Source organism: Temnothorax americanus, unplaced genomic scaffold, assembly GCF_048541705.1.
Source record: "Temnothorax americanus isolate GAGA-0224 unplaced genomic scaffold, ASM4854170v1 Scaffold17, whole genome shotgun sequence".
Lineage (NCBI taxonomy): Eukaryota > Metazoa > Arthropoda > Insecta > Hymenoptera > Formicidae > Temnothorax > Temnothorax americanus.
This window is the reverse complement of record NW_027509307.1, coordinates 1,845,942-1,868,478: the sequence shown is the minus strand read 5'-3', so window position 1 is coordinate 1,868,478 and position 22,537 is coordinate 1,845,942. Positions and strand designations below refer to the sequence as shown.

Here is a 22,537-nt window from a genome sequence, read left to right as displayed (position 1 = left end):
AATGCGTATTTAAAAAATGCGCTATAATGAAAAGCAGGAATAGTCTATTGAAGCACAATGTAATAATAACACACGACCATGATTTCGAAACAATAATCATCGTTATCTGAAATTACAATATTTCGCAGCGAGCGATATTTTATTTCAATAGTTCTTTGACAACAAAGCATTTTTGTTTTTATTTCGACATGCGTTATATTCAAAGTAAAACAGGCAATATTAATTCGATCCGAATAGTAGATGCGCTTTGTGGCGGCGCACGACTGTTGCACGGGGCAGACGCAACAACGGATTGCCATATAAAAAATGTAATTGCAGCTCGAAAATAATTCACGAGTTCCGCGGCTGTTTGTTCCGCGGTGTTTTTATATTCGCCACGGTCGTCCGTCCCGTCTTCAATAATTAATACATTCATATCCGGTTATGTGGATGTGCGTTCTATGCGAGAATTCCCTATGCATTCGCCTACCGCGGCTCACTCTATCCAAATGGTCATCATCGCCGTATCCACACGCGCCGCGCGTATGCTGATCACTACCAACTGAAACCTGCGCTTCGGCAAACAATAGGCATCGTCGTATAGTCATGCTTGAGCTATCGCGCCGCGCAATTATCGGAATCGATTATCTATCGGATGGAACTGCGACGGTTCACGGTTCACGGTCGAAAGGTGCGAAAGTCGAATGACGAATTCGAACGCGGTTCGTATATCAACGACGTACTCTCTCCCGTCAAGACTTCGCGACTAACGAAATTTTACCAATTCGTTCGCGTTACGAGAACGGTTGAAGGTGTACTGCGTAAGCGTTCGTGAACGACCCGTCATCGGATCCCACACACTCGCGCTTATCGCTCTTACATTATGTGCGTAAGGCCGTATGCAAACACAGAGACATAGCAAAACAATTACAAAGAACCAATGGTAGGAGCAGATATTATTTTCAATTTTTCTTCTATTTTGTTTTTATCAAGTGTCACAAATGAGAGAATGACCATGCAGAAGTAGAATATGAAAAGACAAAGAGCTCTATCAGTGCGTTATTAAAAAAAAAAAAAAAAAAAAAAATACGGGAAAATCAAGTTGGAATAAAGTAGAAATAGATTGTCGTGGCACGTTTAAATTTTACTCTTAACTTTTGCTTCAATGTAGGTCAACTTCTATTCCATTCTTTTACGTGTTATTACTAAATACTTATATAAATGTAGGCGACAATTGCAAAATACAAAGTTTTCTAATAAAAACTTTTCTATTTGTACGTAGTTGTGAATAAAGAAAAACATTTCTTGTTCCCAGACTATTTGTATTAAATAAAAAGTGATGTGCATTTTAGATTAGATAGGATAGAAAGACAATTTTACAACTTTATTTTTATCAAAATTCTACAAAAAATGAATAATAACTTTTTAATTTATACGATAAATATTTAATTGATACTTTTTAATTAATGTTCCAATTAATATTTAGTTTTGTCTGATGCATGTTTTTTAAATTTATAATAATAATGTTACGACTTTTTTATAATCTTACTTTAATATTCCTCGATTATTGAACGATTGAAATGTAACATCCGCGAATATCCGAGTATTTTTTTGCGAGTTTCGAGCGATGAAATATATTCATACTCTGCCGTTTGCGAACGCGCTCTCTCTCTCTCTCTCTCTCTCTCGAGATATTCAGTTTTACTTCGTATTTCCTATATATTTTTCCTTATCTCGTTTTTTTACATTTTATCATATCTCGGCTCACACGCGCGTCCGCTTTCGTCGGGCTTGTCGCTTCGTTTTCGTGCGGCCACTTCAGTATGCACGCCGTTTCTAAGTGCGGCTCTTCGTACGTGCGTCGCACACTCGTCGTCGGTGGTGCACGGACGACGGGCGTATCGGATCGTATCGCACACGGAGAAACAACGCGGCTCGGTTACAACGCGAACGCACCGGCGACAATAGCACCGACGCGACGGGACGCGCGCGACAGGAAGGTGGTCGTATCAAATGCTTAACGGCCAACACAATGACGGCGTACGTATACACCGATACCACGGTCGCGAGCACGACTGTCGGCGCATCGTGCGCGGACGCACATTGTTACTTCCGTCGCGAAACGTTTAACCACGAGCGCTAATTTCACCGGCACTTCGCGAATCGGATCTTGAACTGGTCTGCGACGCGCGCGAAACAAGCGCCGAGTCTTTCATTTCTAGACATATATGTTTGCGCTTATGTTTTAGCTACGATATAACGAAAGATCAGCGAGTTGATATTTTCTATTTTTCTGCAGTGAAAACGTGATAATCTTTTTTTCTGTGTATATGAGTAACATTTATAAAATTATAAAAGTTAAAAATATGTTTATCTAGAATATGCGAGAGTAAAATTCTACGAAAAAGATATGTAAGAAGTGCATATCGCGGAGGAAATCTTATAAAAATATTATTTTAATCAACTCATCTCTCTCTCTCTCTCTCTCTCTCTCTCTCTCTCTCTCTCTCTCTCTCCCTCCCTCTGCCTCCCTCCCTCTCTCTCTTTCCCTCTTTCTCCCGCTCTCGGCAAACTTTGTAACACGCTATGTCCTTGCTCGCGGATACGATGTTTTGCTGTCGCAGGAGCTATGATCATAAATGCATACTGATTAATATATATGATCTGCAATGTCCATTTCATTTCATATAGTCATCAACGGATTAAATGAAAACGGAAATGACGTCAACATTGTTCCGAAATTAGATGTACACAATGCCTGGTATAAATACACGTGCGCACGTGAGCCGGGGACATTGTTATTCCCCGGTGCAACGCTCGACCACGTTACAACGCTAATTTCAAAGCGCATGCTGTTAGCGAGTTGATGTAATTTATGATCGCGAAATATAGACGTGATCGGAACATTCGTGCGTTGCGTTCACAAAAGATACTTAAACGATGTAATCGGATAAAGGTGAAATTACTTTTTTTCGACATGTTTCAGCGAAAATATGACATCATATCTAGCTAGTTTGTATGATATGAAATTGGTATAAAGGAATAACAAAAAAACAGCGCTCCATATTTTGGAAAACAGCGTTATATCGTTCTCTTATCTGCACCATTTTAATGATTCAATCTATGTGTGGTACGTTTACACCGTTCTCGTATTAAGCCGATCATAAAACAATCTTTAATATCCAGTATCTAGAATCGATATCAGCATGGTATCTCGAAACTTTCGAGGGCCACTTCGCATTACGATGCATTTAATTGCCACATGATCGTTAGAAAGACTATGCGGGATCACGAATTAATGTCATAGGTGCATTTATCGACTTGATGAGAGCAGGCGGTGAATATAGGCTAATGGTTAAAGTTGATTATATTACCAGTCATAATCGTCACTTGAGTGGTTAACATGACATTTTTTTAAATATAGAGATAAAATGAAGAATACTAGCGCAATTCATGATTTGATTAATATTTAGGCATAAAATATCGTTATTAGTATCGGTTTTATTATTTAGCTTGTATACGAGAAAATATTAACTGATTATAAAAGAAAAAACTTTTTATAACTATATAACTTTCTTACATATATATAGAAATAGTTTTACTCTCCGAGAACTGACTTTAATGCAAGAAATATTTCATGATAGAAACTTTAAAAAGGATTTCAATAACGAGTAAAAACTACATAATTCTATCCGCTTTTCTCGCCCAGCGTTCAAAAATATTTCTTCGATGATGTATATTTTATTTATCTCCCTTTTTACCACCAGTTGCACTCGACAATGCGCCTCTTTCATATCGGATTGCATAAATGTCTTTCGAAGTCGTTACAAGGCCGCTCGCATAGCTCTGCGCGGATGTATTGTTCTCGGATTCTTAGGTACGAATACACTTACCGTTCGTATGTTACAATTCTCACGAGCGTGGTGTCTCACCCCTGTATTTCCCCCCAGAAACTTCAACCCCAGACTTTCGCACGTATACGTATCCACTACTCGCCACTTACGCGAATACACTCAACAGGTTACTGCGCCCACAGAACTTACTGCTACGGTGTATTCAGCGCGATTTCGTTTTGTTTCTATAATATACTTCGCGTTTTTTCTAAAAGTGAATGAGGCGATTGGAAAAGTAAAAGTAAATGGAAAAAATTGGCGTCGACGAAATTGGAGAAAAACAGGGAAGGTTTTCTTCCTGTTTGAGTTAAAACGGTAATCGTCCAAATTAAATAAGAAATCTTTACATTAAGCAACAATTTATCATCAACTCGGATTAATCATGGTAAGAATTTTCGTTTGTGTGATTACACAGAATAAGGTAAACAACGTTACAAAAATATATTGTAAAATAAACAGAAACAAAATTACATTTAATTATTTTAAACATAATTTAATTACGTAAATTATATTCTCGTAAATTTTTCCTTGTTTTTTTCAATAAAATTTACTTCTTATAACTTGATATAGTTGTCAAAATTTTAGTGTTTTATTCTATATTAATATAAAAATTTTGAATAATCATCATTGAGTGACATTACGGTTAATACGTGTTTAAATTACAAATGCAAAATTCCGATCAATGACGATGACAACGAGTAGAGAAAGATGTCGAAAATGGAGTCAGTGGAGATGGTAATTGAGCATTGGTTACAGATTGCGAGGAGCCACGAGAACGGAACGGACGAGCGAAGGGAAACTGGGTACAGGATCGAAGATAGAGCGGGGTAAAGATAGAAGAAGAGCGAGTTTCGCATTAGGAGTAATAGGCATTATCTCCATCGATCCTGACTCACTACCCCCGCTTCTACCACCTCGCCCGTCACCCACCATCTCCCTAGAGCTGGGTGGGTGATTGGTTCGTTCGAACTAACGGAGAGAAAAAACGCATGGGAATTCCGCCGGCCATGGGCACGGCAAATGGTATCCCGATCGCGAACTGCGGGTAGCGGACTTGGGAAGAATCTAGAAAGACGTACGTGACATATATGTATAAATATTAGTAGTAAGACGCCACTCTTGCGTCTCTTTTAAATGTATTTAGGTAGAAAATATAAAATCGTTTCTGCGTATGCTTTATGCTTTTTAGAAGTATTTGTAATTTATAATAAATATTGTAAAATAAATATATCGTTTACCAATATAAATCAAAATTTTATAAGTCTTATTTGTAACTGGCGGAAATATGTAATTTCTCCGAAATCCGAATTGATCAAAGCGCCGGCGCGGCGCGCCGGAATCAAATTCCTCCGATTTTACGGTTCAATTCGACAAGTTTTCGGTTCCTGCAATTCCATTCCACCAACAGCTATAACTAATCAATATAAATTAGGACATGTCGTTGGAACTTTGAAATCAACGACATACGGAGAAGCGTGATATCGCGCCATAGTTTTTATTACGATAGTTTTACCACTTTTCCATCACTGCACAGCTGCGGTGCGTCAGGTGAAAGAAGGATGACGGTGACTAATTGTCGTAAAGCCGATCATGATATGTCTTGCCTCGTAAATCTGATTGGCTACGCTTACTGACCCCGCTCGCAATCTTGCCGACGAGATCGCTCGACACTACACGTAACGTCGTTCGACACCGAATTCGGGTCAGAATTTTAGATTCTCCGAAATCGCTCTTGCAGTCTTTTTCAAAGATCTAGAGATATAACATTTCTTGACGAGGCGTCGTCGAAGTAGAAACGGAAGGACGATCTAGATGCGATCGTCGAATGTTTTCAAGTGGAAATTGCAGATCGCGCGAGCTGCACAGTCAAAGACGGAGAAATAATGCGGTGATATTAAAATTACACATTGATGTGCAAACGTGAATGCATATGTATAAAATGTAACATAAAAATACGGTAAGATATTATTTTTTATTAATACGTAAGCCCGCATTAATTATTATTAAACATTGACATAAGTATGATATATTTGAATGTACTTTGCTATATAAAGTGACAATATTGCAACGATCAATTTTTTCGTGTTAAAGTAATCTATGTTGTTTATTGCAAGTTTCTGGCAAACTATAAAAACATTTACATCAAATAGCATACAGCACAGAAAGATTATTTTCCGTTCCAATTTATTTATTTATTCCTTTTATGTTCAATTATACGATTACATTCAATTATAGAGCAAAAATAGAAAGTAATTGAATATCGATATAGACAAAATTAGCACAAAATAGAGCGGTTAATGTGTGAAAATGTAATCTCGTATTTTATCTAAGTTTGACCGGTTTAAGCGCAAAAAAGTAATTGAGCACGATCATGAGGGAAACCGGATTTTACATCGTGCCGCACGCACGCGATAGTAAACCGAGGTGAAAACGGCAATGAAAGAAAGAGGGCAGACCGATGGTAGAGAAAATCGAAAGAATGGTGACTAAGTGCATTACATAGTGAGAGCCATATTTATTTTCGTATGGCATACGGTTCATCCTACGGTTCATCCTATGCTTCCGGCGGGAATATCAGAGGATAGCTATATAGATAGATAGATAATATGACGCGCCAGCAGTATCTTTTGTCCAAGTATCGTTTGTCCTGTCTTTCCTCGTTTCCCTCTCTACTTCTCTGTTCTTTCTTCTCGTAACCCTTCCCATCATCTGCGATGAATCCAGTGCTCTCTCCGATAAGTAGGTCTTTATTGAGATTATCTAGAGAACCTCCTGTTAGATTGTTATAATGTTTGGGATATGGCACACAGTTCCAATCTAATAACCGAGTTGTTCTCCCAAATTCATTTTCGCGAAAGAGCTAGGTTCAGCGCTAACTTGCGTCATCTTCCATTCAATTTTACCGAATTTCCATAGGTCCCATTTTGCAGAGTAAGCCTCTGCATGCATTTGCGTTAAGCCCATTTCTCGCATTAACACATCAAGATTCATAAATAGTTCGGAAATTTCTAAAATGTTAAGAACAGTTGTCGAGATTGAACATGCAATGTATAACATAGTTGCTTTGAATTCACTGCTATCATAATTAAATGGCGAACGAACTTTCCAAAGCTTCCATGAAATTTTAGGTGGAATATTATAGAACTCGTAAATAGTTCGGATGTCTTCCCTACGTTGTAGATTCTCATTGAGAATTTGTATGTCCCTTTCAAGGATCGTGTAGAGTAAATTACACTTCCAAACAACAGATACGCGAGTAACTTCGTCTGTGAGAACGAGATCTTATTAGTGAAGTAAGAGCACTTCTTCGTCCAACAGCTTCAAGAATCGTTGGTGCAGTCACTGAAGAGAATGCGACGCATATTCGGATGCGCAAGGTAGCGACATAAAATTTTTAATAAGAACGCGGAAGGTGTACCTACAATCCGTAGGATATTATACGTGTAACGAGGGTAAGCTTCGCGCGAAAGAAAGTTCACCATAATGCAAGTATGAAGATAGCATCCTCCCGCCCGTAGAGAGTAATAAATACGCAAATAAACTTTGCTCGTTAACCTATCGGACTTCGATAGACTCAGACGATCTTCGTTTAATTTGGTTGCGTGCATCAGATAAAAATACTGTATTTCGCGCATGATCGCGAAAAAGTACTCGTCTCTGGAGACGTAATTCGGATAATTGCGAGGGATGACGTAGATATAATGACATAGACTTATCCAGAAGTTTAGAAGTTGCAAACTTTAGGGAAATAATTTGAACTGCGTTACAAAAGCGTTCCTCCATGTCGTAATTGGACGTGTTATAATTGAACAATGTTATCAATTATTTAAGCAAGAGAAATCAATTTTTGTTTAGTTGATGGAGAACCTTGTCTCTCTCTCTCTCTCTCTCTCTCTCTCTATATATATATATATATATATATATATATATATATATAAAGCATTCACTCACAATTTAGTTATTTTAACTATCATTTTATGTGATACAAATATAAATTTGTACATTTTTCTTAAAAAAATAAATATTCTGTCGTTTTAATAATTAAAAAAGTAATTTGTTTAATTACCTTTTTAAAAAATAATCTTTCTAAATATATATGAATCTGTTAACAGAAAATCTTTCTATGAACATATTTGCGACAAGCATTGCATTAAAGGCTAAACCGCGAGGTACGTCGTGGTTTTAAAAAGTACCTACTGGATAATTCAAACTATTTCAAAACTTTCAACGCTTGCTGCTTTAGTCCTTGTGTACACGCGCGGTTAAAGAAAAAATATGTCATTACTTCTGACCTTGATATCACGCATAATATATGTAATATATCGTTAAGTTTATTATAACAAAGTAGTTTAGATAACATATTATTTTCTTACGTATATATTATTGTAATGTTGCATAATTTACGAAATAATATTACTTTTGACCTGGAGTACATCATGCATTTAACTTTTACGGATCACATTTCCATAATAAAAAAATGTGTACTCAGAGAAGCATAAACTTACTTTTATGCGCGTCTTACAAATATGTAAAAAGATTAAATTTCCTGTCGCTTATGTATATTATACCGGTACACGTCATTGTTTTCACTCCGGGCATGTAACATTGGTAACGCGTTAGGTGAATGTGCTATAATATTAAGTGGTATGTTATGTAATACCTATCTACCTTATCTTCAAACGTCGAGCACTTCGTTTCACTACCCCTCATTTTGTGCTTTTTCTTCCTGCCGGTTACCTCCTATCTATCCTCGTTCGTAGAACGTAATTTAATTCGTCGAGCGGAGTAGAGGCATCAAAATATTAGCATATTGATCAGCCTACCGCGACCCGCTCTCTTAAATCCACGAGCGTAAAATGTAAAACGCACTTAATGCGAGCAACCACTTTGGTTGTTACTACAGCAAATGCAATATCCGTCGCGTGGAGTAACCGTTCGCGTTGTATTCGTTATCTGACAAGTTTTTACAACATGCATAAAGAAGGCGCCGTCGCGCACGCAGGTATAAGTTCTTCGTTTACAAACAAGACAGGCATACGGGGGAAGTGGTGACAATACTGCATGATGAATAGACATATTGTGCAACGTGCATTTTCGGTGAACTCATAATGTACGCGGCTCAGTTGTATTCTGAACAAATAACGTCGTATCTCGTGTTAAAAGGATTCTATAAATATCCGATGATCTAAGTTTCGCAACGAGAGTAGAAAAAATATTATTCAAATTAAGTGAAATTAAATTACGTTTATAGAGTGTAGATATAGATCATTAATATTGCATGATACTTTTATTGAATTTATATTGTTTTACATTTCTTAGAAGAGACGTAAATGTAGGTGAGAGGCAGAAATAAATTACATATAATAAATCAAATGTAAAATTATTAAATTAAAAAGTTATTATGTAATAGTGTAAGAATTAATTACCCAAAAACAGATTTTCTTATATTTTTTGTGATATTGACGTGAATAAAGAAATTGTATATGCCTTTATGTTATGCTTTGCGCGGAGGCAATCGTGACAAAGGCGAGAAATATCCCTAAAATCCCTCTGTAAAATAGCTCCATCCCCACACATATTGAGGGATGCAACGCGTACGATAATAATGAATTTTCAAATATCGGCACGTGAACGTGCCTAATGATGGCGCGCGTTTTAGCGCAGGGACAACGGGCTTTGAAGAGGTACGTTATCCATGCTCGCCGCCTTTCAAACAACCCTTGAACGACACGCGACCTCCCGATTAAAGCAAATTTAACGCTAGAGATAGTTTTCGCGTTTGTAATATTTCTCAGCTATTCACAGCAGCAGTAGATAGAATCTACAGAACGTCACGTATAATCACGGTTTTTGTTAGAACAAAAATAATCACAGTTCAGATTACACATTTCTAAAATAGAATATTTTATCGAAATGTCAAATGGATTTCGATACGAAATGCGATTAGTAGAGGAAAACGGTTCAATGACACTCAAGTTAAACTAATGAAATTAATATTGACTCACTGCTACTTGTTTTTCCGACAAAATAATTCAGGTGTATTTAACGATGCTTCCAACGCAAATTAAATGCTGCATATTGATAAAATAAATTTCTATCAATAATATTATTGCCAATTAACGTCAGTTAAAATATATAACTTATATACTCATTAATTGAAATTATCAATTGAATTTATCATCAATTTTTAAATATTCTATTAAACAATGCAAAATATAAATGGCTAGTATACGTAGATATAAATACATTTTTTCCCAATGTTATTTTTCGCGTTTTACAGATTTTTAAATGTATTTCTAGGAATTTTCACTTTTTATACTTTCAAATACATGGAACGGTGTTTCTTCTAATTAAAGTTAACAATAAAATATTCCTCTTTATAAATGCGGAACGCAGACAACTCCAAGAGATAATTTCGCAAGATTACAAAAAAATAAAACAATTATATATTGGTAAGATTCAGTCGCTATATAAATCAAAGCATCTTGGCGTTTATTATTACCGTACAACACTTGGTCACTCGAGCAGTCGATTCGATGGCACGTCGAACCAAACGATTTACGGTAGGTCGTGCATCTCGAGGCGCGAGAACTCGACCTGGCCAGCGAACACGACTTCCGCATCCGGTTTACAGCTGCTGCTTTATAGGGTAGGTGTACGAGGGAGTGCTCTAGTCACCCAGCCAACCAGCCAGCGCCGCGCCAGCTAACCAGTCAACCAGCCAAGCCCTGGCACACCATAGATACCATAGCAGTTTGACATTTTCGGATCGGTGAAGTATTTACCGTTAACCAAGGTAAAACATAAGAAGGAACTTAATCATAACTCCTGTGAAACATTCCCTAATATTGACAGTAGTGCAGTCATAAGCAATGTTTTTCTTGTTATAGTGAAAAGGCTAAAGATTAAGTGACGAGCGGGATTGCAGTTAGGTGTTCTCATTTACCGAAAAACGTAAATAAGCAAGATATAAAGTTACACTTGAGTCAAAATTTGTAAATGTTTCTTGCATTGCTTTAATATGTTGTAGAATTGTACAATAAAAATATGTAATGAGTTTCTTTTTAAATAACAAAAGAAAATGACTCGGCTTTGTGATTTCATTGGTATTACACTCATCTAAGAATTTTTAACTAAAAAAACGTCTGTATATATATATATATATATATATATATATATATATAATAAGAAAAGAAGATTATATATGTAGAATGTATCTTCATTTTTAAAATCATTGAATATAAACACCATTAGTTGATTTGTATTATAATTAGTAAATTATATATCGTTAATCTTGTTTTTTTTTCAGAATTTTAATTTTCTAGAGTTTAATGTAATCTAACATATATGTAATGTTGAATTATTCAGAAATTGCCATAAATACTGGCTAATCTTAAAGTTAAGAAAAGATTTAACTCCAAATTCGTCATATAGAACTGCTCATTAAAATTCAGATCGAGGTTCTTGGGGCATACTGTATATAGGTCATGTATAACAACGATGTTTCGGTAATAAAGATATTATCAGTTCCAACATACAATATCACGGAAGGTTTCTTAGATACAGCAATCACACAAACAGTGGTGAATAAATATACTTGCGTGTTCATTTTCCGTCCAATATAATACACGTTTAGCGTCGATCGAATTCTGCCATGTGCTTTTTTTCCCCGGATCGTCTTTCGCGGGTGACTCTTTCTGATGCCAAATTTTAGATTTATCCCTTTGGTGAAAAGGGGTCAGATTTTGCTCCGCCATTCGAGGCAACCAGCCAAGTTGCACGCAAACCCATGCGGTTTTCCACGTGTGTACTACGAGACTTCACGCTGAAACGGACAGTAGAGAAAGGAGAGAATTTCGGCGAAGATTCCGATTCATACTTCGTCCACTTCCGCGATGTTTCTTCTATGTATCCCAGCGTCGCCAGTATTGCCGTCCTCGTTCCCTCGGGAGTCGTATACGTAGGTATCGTCGAATATTTCGAACTCTTTGTCCGCGACAATGTCTTTTCTCTTCTCCCTCCCACCCTCGCTCTCATTCTCTCAATCTCCCTCTCTCTGTACATAGCGCGCCATTTGAGGGTGCAAGGGAGCCGTGTACGAGTCCGCTTGATATTACCGCGCTCGGTTTTTACGGGAAAATGGGTTCTAAGCACCGACAGCGGACTCGTTCCCGGCTAAAACAATATCATTTCATCCCACGATACCTGACCCCGCTCTCGCCGCCCCGAATCACTTGTTTGGCCGCGACAGGTACTGCCCCGACTTTTCGCATCGCATCCCATCGGTGGACTACGACCAGCAAGCTATTCGGTCCTCTGGGTCACGACTATACCAGAATCCCTACGACTGGGCGGGTGTAGAGCAGTGCGGTAGCATGGGCAGTAGTCGCAGCCATACCCCTCCGTCTCCATCAAGTTTAACTTGGCGCAGCGAATTTCCAAGTACCGTTTTACGAGTTTTCGTTGCCATTGGGAATAGACGGATCAGTCGTTACGCCGCTCGGCAAATGTTATTCCCGAAGTGAGTACCTCGTGGTATGCTCCCGGCCATCTCCACGGAGGAAGACTGATAATCAATTTTGCGACGCGATTCCAATTCGTTTGCGACGCATTTGGGGCTACGAAAATGTCGTTAGCCGAGTGGCTCTCGCTCTCATTTTATTACGGCGGACGCAAGTTTTTCGGCCTCCCTTTAAATCGCCCAGATTTGCACGATATCGGTATCGCTTGATAGATTACTCGGGTTTTTCAACAATTATGAGAAAGTAATTAACGAACCTCGAGATAGAGATATGTTTGTGATCTATATATGTGTGTGTGTGTGTATGTGTCAAATATATTGATGTTCCTATAATATCTATGTATACATCGTATACACCGTATACCTGATGGAAAAAGGAACACATGTCGGGGAGAGAAATAGTTTTCTTCTACAATTTGTAAGTGTCACTTGCAACGCATATAAATTTACACGGCATGTAAGACGCGTATTCTATTTAGCGATAAGTTTTAAATGAGAGTTATCGCTGTAATATTCAGTGCTAGGTTTGTAGCAAACTGTTACCACGATTTGCATATTTATCATGTCGAGTTGGAATCGGAAAATACCCATTTCTATGCCCAACTCAGCAGAAAATGAAGTATGACTCCGGTATTTTCAGGGAAAGATACTTGAGGTGGTCGGTTTTTCCTTAATGCACATGCAAAAAGGCAACGCGCGCTCGAGAAGTAGCTGATATCTCAAAGTAGTGCCAAATAGAAATGTCATCCATTTGAATAGATCCTACTGCTATAAATTTATCACAGATATCGACATTTACTAGACCGTAACCTAAATTTAGAGGAGTCAAAGCATTAATAAATTAAACAAAAATATTGGACGAAGAAACTTGTTGACCTCGAACGATTGAAATTTGAATATTTCTCTTAATGCACACACATGTTATGACATTTAAAAATTAAATGCATTTCTCATATGTAGATAATTCAACGGCATTATACATTTCTGCAATTATTTAAATGTATAATACTTGGTGGTGAAATAAAGTGGTCAGAGAAAAAAAATTTCAAATATTTCATGTACGCTTTGATCTACTGGTTCCAATCCTCCACTAAATATAATACTACAAACAACTGCATCATATTAAAACATCTGCGTATTTGTGGTCAATTATTCCGGCAATGGAATAACGTAAGTTAATTTCATGAAATAATACTCAGAAGATTATTAACAAAATGCTTGTAACAAAGAAAAAAACTCAATCTCTCATTTTTTAACGTATTTAACGAAAGAATTAGCTTAGCTTAACATCGAGATTTTGTTATCTCTACATTACGTTTATAAAAAATATGTACACAAAAGCTATATGCATAATGTGCAAGATTAGTATGTAATTTAATTGATTCCTATAATATCCATCAAAATTTGTCATAAAGTAAACGCTGTAATAATTACCTACGTAATTGTAGTATAACATAATTGATTGTTTTATTTGATCTACAGTGCGTAATAGAAACAATTTTTCTTAACTTTTTCAAAATTTACGCCAATAAACGATCATTTTCGCCAAAATATGTATAATTTTTTCGTACAATTAAATCGATAATGTACAATTTAATAGAAGATTAAATATCGTTTATGCTGATTTACGCTCGCAATCTTAAAAGCTGTTAAACAGTATGTCACTTCGAGACTCAAGGATGTTCCGCGCGAGATCGAAACAAGCCGCAATCAAAGACAGGCGTGGAAAACGCGGAAACTTAAGCACAGCCGGATAAAGTGGCCCCGTAGCGGATAGTTGGCAAGAGGCCGTGCGAGTGGATGGCGCGGGTACACGAGGGTGAATATAGAAAGGAGGGTTGGTAACCGCCCCTGCGAGGTACCTACGCGGCATTGAGAACCGCGGATGGTAGTGGCGCGGGCTGGCGCGCCAACTAAAATTGAATCTGCGAACGAAACTTTGGTAACCTCGTCAGGAAACCGAAGCTAAAGCCATCCATCGCTCGTGCTTTCATCGGCGCAGAGCCATCGTCGACTTCCCGTTTTATCTAGATTCTAGAAGAATTGTTCTGCCTCTTGTTGCCTACTCGTTTGCCACTTCTTTCCCGATCGTGCACTCACGCACGTATGCGATAGACTCTCGAGTGTTCCTCGGAGATACGGACCTACGCGTGTATCCTCGTGTCTCGCTAAATTAGTTTGGGGCACGGGGACGTCTGACGATCGAGCCATGTTTGACATGGATCAATTTATCGATTGTCACGGCCGTTGAAGTTGGCTAAACTCACTGAATCGATGAGACAAATTTTGAAACATTATGAATTTGAATGACAAATGAATATTAAATAATGCAGCGTATACTGCTAATGTTTCGAAAATTAGCTTTATTATTTTTGAAACAAGAAATCAATTGCTCTTTGCTAACTGTCAATGAAGTAGTTTCAAACACTATAATTGTTCATTATTTTACCCTTCTGTATAACTTCTATTGGCATTTATCTAACTAAAAGCGTGGTTGGATAGATGATTAAAGTTGATAGTGTAATGCTATACTATAATAGCAAAATACTATATTGCAAAGTTTAACAATTCTTGTTATTGTAAATATATTTTTTCCGCAATCGCTCGCGCTTGTGGCAATGGTTCACTTCCGAAATAATATTTTGTGATGCAAATTGACAGTAAGAAGAACTGAACCTTTGCGGAATTCAATTTGTGAACTACGGCGTTCGCGAATTGCGTTTAAACGAATTTCACGTACTAATGGCCGCCTCCTTGCTATTACAGTATATCGAGCAGACAAACAACTTTACGAGCACTTACCCTTTAGGTGCTAGGATCTATACGTGGGAGTATGCATCCACCAGTTTCCAGAGGGCTCAGAAAAATCATTGTCTCAAAAAAGCCTTTCGATACCGAGCGATAGAAAAACCGATGTTGTGCAATATGCATATCGAATAACGATATTGATGCAATTCATATAAATATTTTTTGCCAATTTCTAACTGTATATTTTATAAAAATTGTCGCTATATATGTATATATATATGTGTAAATACTATCCTTTATCTTCTATTATCAAATAATATGTTTTTATCAAATTTTTTTATTTGCTATAATCATGAAAATGAAGACATTATTAAAAGCGTTCTATAGTTTGCATTTACATAATCAGAGAGCATTAGCTACTTTACTAATGGTAGTTTGTGATGAGAGACCATTGACACGACGACCATTAACTACGTTGCACCATGTGACTCGCGGCACGCCGAGGTACAATGTAGTACCACTTGACGCAAAACCCATCGTTTATAACGTAGTTTTCAGATTGTTTAGATTAATCGTTCTAAAATTATGTTAAAAGTTTCATTGCAAGCCATATATTATAATAACACATCCTCGTATCTGCATCCTTTACCTTTATTTTACATTCATTGTAGTAATATATTGTTGCAGATGAAAAATGTTGTCGCAATTGGAAAAATATAACTTCATATCACAATCTTTAATTTTATAGATTATTTTAATTATTATGTCGAGCTAATTAAAAAATAAAGTTTTAAATATTAGTAATTCAAATAAGTTTATGTGCAATCTATGTTAATATTAGTTTTATATAGTTAGCAATAGTAATATTAAGCTTTTAGTGTTTTATATTTTTTTGATCGAAATCATATCATTTGTATATTTTAAGAAAATAATTTCTTCGCGGCAACTAATTTCACTAGAAATTTTTGTTATTTTTTTTCCGCGAGTGGTGTCGTCCAAAAAGTGGGAAATGCTATTGAAACCGGACCCTAATTTAGTTAAGTTAAGATATTCAATTGCTTTTTCTCAATTTCTCCTTTTGCTTTGCTTTATAGCCTTGCCGCCCATTATAAAAAGGTATTGTAAATAACAAACGACGAAGTCTTTCCAGGTATCAAATGTGCTGGTCATAAACCATAGTCTAACTACAATTGGAGTTTCTCATAAAAGAATGACAATGGGAGAGAAATTCGTAATGGTTACAGAAGGAGAAGAGATTCGAGAAGCGGGTCTCCGGAATCCGCTTTGGATTGTTTCGTTCGCCGACAATTAGTAACGATTGATCCTCGAAGAACGGGGCGAGGTACGAGAATCGTCGCACGGGGAAATGTCGTGATGTCGGGTGATTTTCGATAAATTGCATGTGTCCACCCTGGCTCACGTAGCCGACATCACGCATACTACGTAGGCCAAGTATATACGTGGCGATGTGGCACGGCGTGCCGCGAACTTGCGTCCTTGTTACGCTCCCATGACACGTACGTTCGTGATGTAACGGTAACTACTGCTAGTACGTGCTAAGTGTGCGCGGCTAGGGATTGCCCTATTGGCAGCTGTACGTATTCCATTCTTAGGATTACGTACACGTATGCAAACAGCCGCGTGCGAGGGCATGTACCACTGCGTCACCGATATATTATCGCGACTTTCCGCGTCGAAGGGCTGAGCGAGAGATGTTATCCGGGCACACGTTGCGCGCGGACGGAGCAAATCCGGCTCGTGTGCGGCCGGTCTCTCCCCTTGCCTAGATTTTTTACTTGAACGGAGAAAAATTCTGGCTTGAGCGCCATTTGAGTAGCGTTTACGGGGGCTCTCTGGAGCGACGCCAAGGCCATCCATGGATTTCTTCGCGCCTGGTTTAATAGCAATTATGCATTTTTAATCGGCGGATAATCGCGGGATTTGAATGCTCGTGACGCGGTTATTACCGGCAGATGTTGTCGCAACGCCTGCTACCTCGAGGCAAATTAACGGGAGCCAGGCTCCCGTAACGCGCACGGCAAGGAGATTCACTTTTTTTTCAATGCTGAAATCAATCGTGAAGTTGTTGTAAAATAGTTCAGATCGTTAACGGATAGATTGCAACGCGCATTTGAATTTCAATGCGGAAGACAGGCGACCGAGCTGGTCTTGCTTCTACCCCCTCCACCCTTTCACTCCACAAGAGAAGTTAGCACTTCTTTTATGGGCAACCGAAATTGGAGCGTGGAATGATCGTAGCTTTGCAGAAAAGTATAACGCGTTAATATGTATCGAAGAAACGTTCAATTTGCAAACTTTATTCGACAGAAAATGTGCCAAAATAAATGAAACTATATATATTTATTTACGTTGGAAAAATATCTTTGCTTGAATCTTTCGCTCGATTATTTCGTTATAACAGAAAATTTCTGTTGTAACCATGTATGTATTTTTTTACTTTTATATAATAATAGTTACATACTAGTATAGTTTATAATTAGAAAATTCGAATTTTATCTTTTTCATGCAATTTTTCTTTTACTCTTTTTCACTTTTCATGTCTAAATCTAAATTACATATCATGTAAATTTTTTGTTTAAAAATTTAAGATTTAACGCTGTATACGTTTGATATATAATAAAAATGATAAGAATTTTACAGCGATTTTAAAATTAGACGATTCAACGTCAATAGCGTAAACGGTGTGTATCGTTCTAACAAATAACGATGTCGAGTCTAAGTTTTTTTTAGAGCGGCGCTCAAATAACAGTGCAAAATAAATTAAAAAAGTGGCACCTGATTTGTTGGCGGGTGTTGGCGTATGGCTGAGCGTAGCTGCAGTCAACTTAGGTGGTTCTAGCTTCTGCGGGACGCTGTGTGCAGGTATCGGGCCTGGATTCGTCATGGTGGTCATCGTCGTAGGCATCATCAAGGTCGACATGGTCAGCATTTTTACGACGTGAAATTTGTCTCGCCGTGGTGAAAGTTGAAGGGCGCAATTTTGTCACGTGACCGAAATAAATTCTGGCGGGTGAGGGTGACACTGGACGCGCTACGCGATCGCGATCTCTATCAGTATCCTGTAATCCGTAATGCGATCGGATTTGGGGGAAAGATGATCAGCAATGCGTGCGGAGTAAATGGATCGCGAGTGCGCCGCGGAATTTCGTCAATGATCGATCGAAGGAACGAATATACGGTCGTGATTAAGAGGTGGATCGAGCACTGATGTTAGTGTCCCACGAATACGGCATCACTCGATTGGTGTTATTTGCGTATCCGCACTGCAACACGTTCGATATGTAGTCGTTCGTCCACGATAAAAGACGGTGTTGTTCATCGCATGTTATTCGCCTCACGATCTATCGCGTCGTTATATAGATCGTCGCGGCTCTTCTTTCTCGCGTCATTACTTCACTCGTTGTCGCACTATCATGGATCTCGAATTTCAACTAGCGGTTAACATTTGCCGCTGTCTCGGTTTTGTCGAACTTTTTCGTTCGACTTTTCTGGACGACAGAATGTAGAGCAAGCAAACGGTGCTCTTGCAAAATTATGTTTGCGAAATCTATAAAAACTGCAGAAACTTTACAATTTCGAATTTAGCGTTCGGTAGTTTCCTCGTGAACATCGGAGCGCACAGTTCGCAAAACGATCATTTCAGCAATCAAGTTCGATGATCTTCCTATTTCTTCATTCACGTGCCTCCGGTGGTTGTAAATTTTTCTCTCGTTTCAACAATTTCCTCCCATTCTTTCACGTTGTTCGCGCACTACGGTTCATCTACGGGAAGGGCTGCGTTGAAGCGTGCTGGCGCGCACGCGGTACTGCGTGCGGTGGCGTCTGTGCGTGCGAAGCGTAGCGGCGCGCGTCGCGCGCGCGTTGCCACAAATACGCGTGCCCTGAACTCCACGAATAAGCGTCACCGCGCGAGAAACTTATGTAGGACACAGCAAAACGAATAGATTTGTTCGATATCTGACGTTGCCGATGACGATCGTGCACGGGGGTATTCAACAAACAGTGGCAGCGGCGGCAACGTAGGTGGTCGCAACGACGGCGACGTCGTTCTCTACGCTCTCTACGCTACGCGCGTTACGTCACGTCCGGCCGAGCGTAGAGTCGGAACTCGTCTGGCGGGGTGAGCGCGAATGGACGCCTGCCTTTGCCTGCCTGCCAGCCTGCCAGCCCTGGACGCCCGCCGTCGCGACGCCCAGAGGCGCCGGCGTTCCCGAGCGTCCGCGGAATCGCACGAGCTAAGACGCGAGCCAGCAGTCGCTCGTACGCCGCCACGCTGAGAGGGTTGTTCGATGCGGGAGCGAATGTAGCTATATACGATGATGCGTCTCGAATTATTAGCGATATTTTTCGCAATTTAATTTTTCACTGGCAATGCACGATGCCTTCGTCTAGATTAAACGTCAATCAATCTCCGGGTATTACTAGAGCATATTTTTTTTGATATATTTCTTTTCAGCAAATGTCTATCAACTTTTAATTTTAACATCGGCAGTAATTTCCTTTTTTAAGTCAACCAAACAGATTTAAAATTTCCTTCTTTAATGTTGACGCGATATTAATAAAATTGCTGAAAATAAATCGACGTTAAACATTTTAGGATAATATATTGAGAGTATTAGTTTAGATTTCTTCTTTTATCTTTATCGACTTTCTCTTTCTTTCTCAATATTGTTAGTAATATGTTTAATTTTGTGATGACTTTTGTATAGGTAAATAATAATTTTATATAAAAATTGTCTTTTTATTTATAATTGGTATTAAAGAAAGAAAACTTTAATCTGTAAAATTATTGATTGTTAAAACAAAATTAATTTCTTTTTCTTTCTCTGATAATTTAATTTTTTTTTATTACAAATGTTTTATTAATAATAACAATAGATAATACAAAATGCAGAGATATAGATAAAAAAAATTTTATCAATCTGTTACAATGAAAAATTACATAAATCTGAGCTTTCATGTATTTGTCTAATAATTTAATATTAAACGTACAATTTTTTAACTCGATTTGTTTAGGTACTCCAATTTTTCAATAAAACAGATTTTTCTTTAATATATAAAGATTATTTGTATATAAATATGAAACTAGGAGATCTGTTTTAACAATATCTCTTTTGTAGTCTGACACATTGCAAGATTCACAGAACTGCAAAAATAATATAAACGTTTTTGAATATCTGTCATATTTAACTATATTACATTGTATGCATTGTCAATCAAAATTGCATTCTTTGCATCAAATACTTTATATGATTTGGAGTACTATATATAATTTTACAATGAAACTGTTTTTTTTTGCAAGGGACTGTTACAAATAAACATACTCATATTTAAAAAGATATAAATTAGTTAAAATATGCTGCAATGCTTTACGCTTAATATACTATTTTGAAATTTATGAACGTGACGAAAATATATTTTGAAAAATATCTGACATATAAAAACATGAATAACAAATTAACTGATGGTGTTTTTGATTTTTAAAACTGATAAATTATTAGGAAAAATTTAGCTAAGATTACATTTCGCGTTCAAATAACTACATATATATATGTAAATGTGCAATAATGTTATCTTATGTATATTTATAAAATGTTACATAACATTTTACAATGAAAGTAATCTTTTGCGTTAATTAAATACCTATTAAGTTGTGAAGTCTATTTACAATATTATAGTTTTTTAAAGTACATGTAAATATATTTTGTAAGTGTCTTATTTATCAATTAATAAAAAATATACTTTAATTAATAATAAGAGAAATAGGATCGTAACGATATACAAACAATTAGAATCAAAAGCCATGCGATCCAAGCTTAGGTCTTTGAAAGCCTTATATTAGTTTCTGTATACATATATGTCTATATATATACATATAATTTTTCCAACGAACTGCGCGCCGATTATTTGTCGGACTTTAATTTGTCTAACAATTACTGTGTTTTTTAAGTCCGACAAATAATCGGCGCGCAGTTCGTTGGAAAAATTATATGTATATATATAGACATATATGTATACAGAAACTAATATAAGGCTTTCAAAGACCTAAGCTTGGATCGCATGGCTTTTGATTCTAATTGTTTGTATACTTTAATTGTTATAAATGCATTTATATATAGCATAAATAATAAAATAAATATATACTAAAGTAATTGTATCACACAATCTATACTATTTCATTTTGCTCAAGTTCTTATGAACCTAATAATTTGTAAAAATGTTTTTTTGCATTTCTTGCATTTAATCTTGAAAGTAGAAAAAAAAATAAAAAAACAAATAAAGAAATAATTATATTAAAGTAATAGAGTTCGTTTTAGTCTTCAATATTACGACAATTTCAGAACAAATTTCTTTCTCTTCCTGCAAAGCTATGTCAATGCTCAATATCTCTTTTGCGTTCGAAATAAAATAGCGTCTGACCTAACGCGACCCGTATCTACTGATCCATTAAGTGGCGCCACTCGCTGGTAGCAGATCGAACTAGGGTGATTGCGATGCTAAGCTCCGTCCAAATACCGAAAGAATTCCCCTGCCGTTTTCGGTAACATTGATGCAAGGCAAAGACAGGAGTTGCGTTTATCTTATTGAGAGCTTCTCGATTGAAGTTGTAAGGAGGAACGAAGTTTATATTACGAGCCTGTGATCCTTATAAACATAAGATAACTTTGTCCGATGCTTTGATCGAGAAATGAGGATCTCGAGAAAAAAATCACGGAAATATTATAGGTACAAATTTGTGATAATTGCATTCCAGATGTCTTATTGTAGGAATGTACTATACACTACTAAAATATCTCGATATTATTAAATCATTATCAATTAGTATTCGCACATATACACATTATGCGCAGACTAACATTTACGTAAAAAAATATTTTTGCAATTAATTGTAGAGGCTGTTATTTTTGCTATGTAGTTGATAATTAGACGATATTCATTAAGCTTCGAAATTACAGTTTATTGGCGTTTACATTTTGTATTTGCGACGTAGCCGTTCGAATCAATTGAAATACGCAAGAGGTAATTTCATGTTTTCATGCATGGTCTAAAATGACATTTGTGGTATTAATGAAAAGTTTCGAAATGCTTCATATAACGAAGCTTTAAAACATCGTGCACATTGACATCATCCTGTATTTAATCTCTGGTATTGTCGCTAATTACACAGAGTTAACCGTTCTGTAATTTGGCGCAAACGCGCGATGCACTTTATTCATGTAATTTCATAATAAATAGAAACAAGTGAAATCATAAAGCATATTATCATGTGATTAAATGGAAAGTCAATGTTTAGTCTCCGTAATTTTAATATCAAATTACAATGCCTGTAAGTCATTAAATACACTTACTTAATTTGCTGAATTTGAAAATTTTC

The 22,537-nt window shown here is 37.1% G+C and overlaps 1 protein-coding gene across 8 annotated transcripts in view; it reads right to left on the bottom strand.

The window, feature by feature from the left end:
* LOC143895895 (nucleolysin TIAR) overlaps window positions 1-22,537 on the bottom strand; it is a 529,366-nt gene that overhangs the window by 146,860 nt on the left and 359,969 nt on the right. The window contains exon 1 of one of the 8 annotated variants that reach the window (XM_077403353.1): window positions 17,938-19,296. The exons of the other annotated variants lie outside the window; for them this stretch is intronic. Within the exon in view, the coding sequence (XP_077259479.1) occupies window positions 17,938-18,091 (154 nt within the window). The 5' untranslated portion in view covers window positions 18,092-19,296. Of the gene's footprint in view, window positions 1-17,937; window positions 19,297-22,537 lie in introns of those variants that run through there. 8 annotated transcript variants of the gene reach the window in all.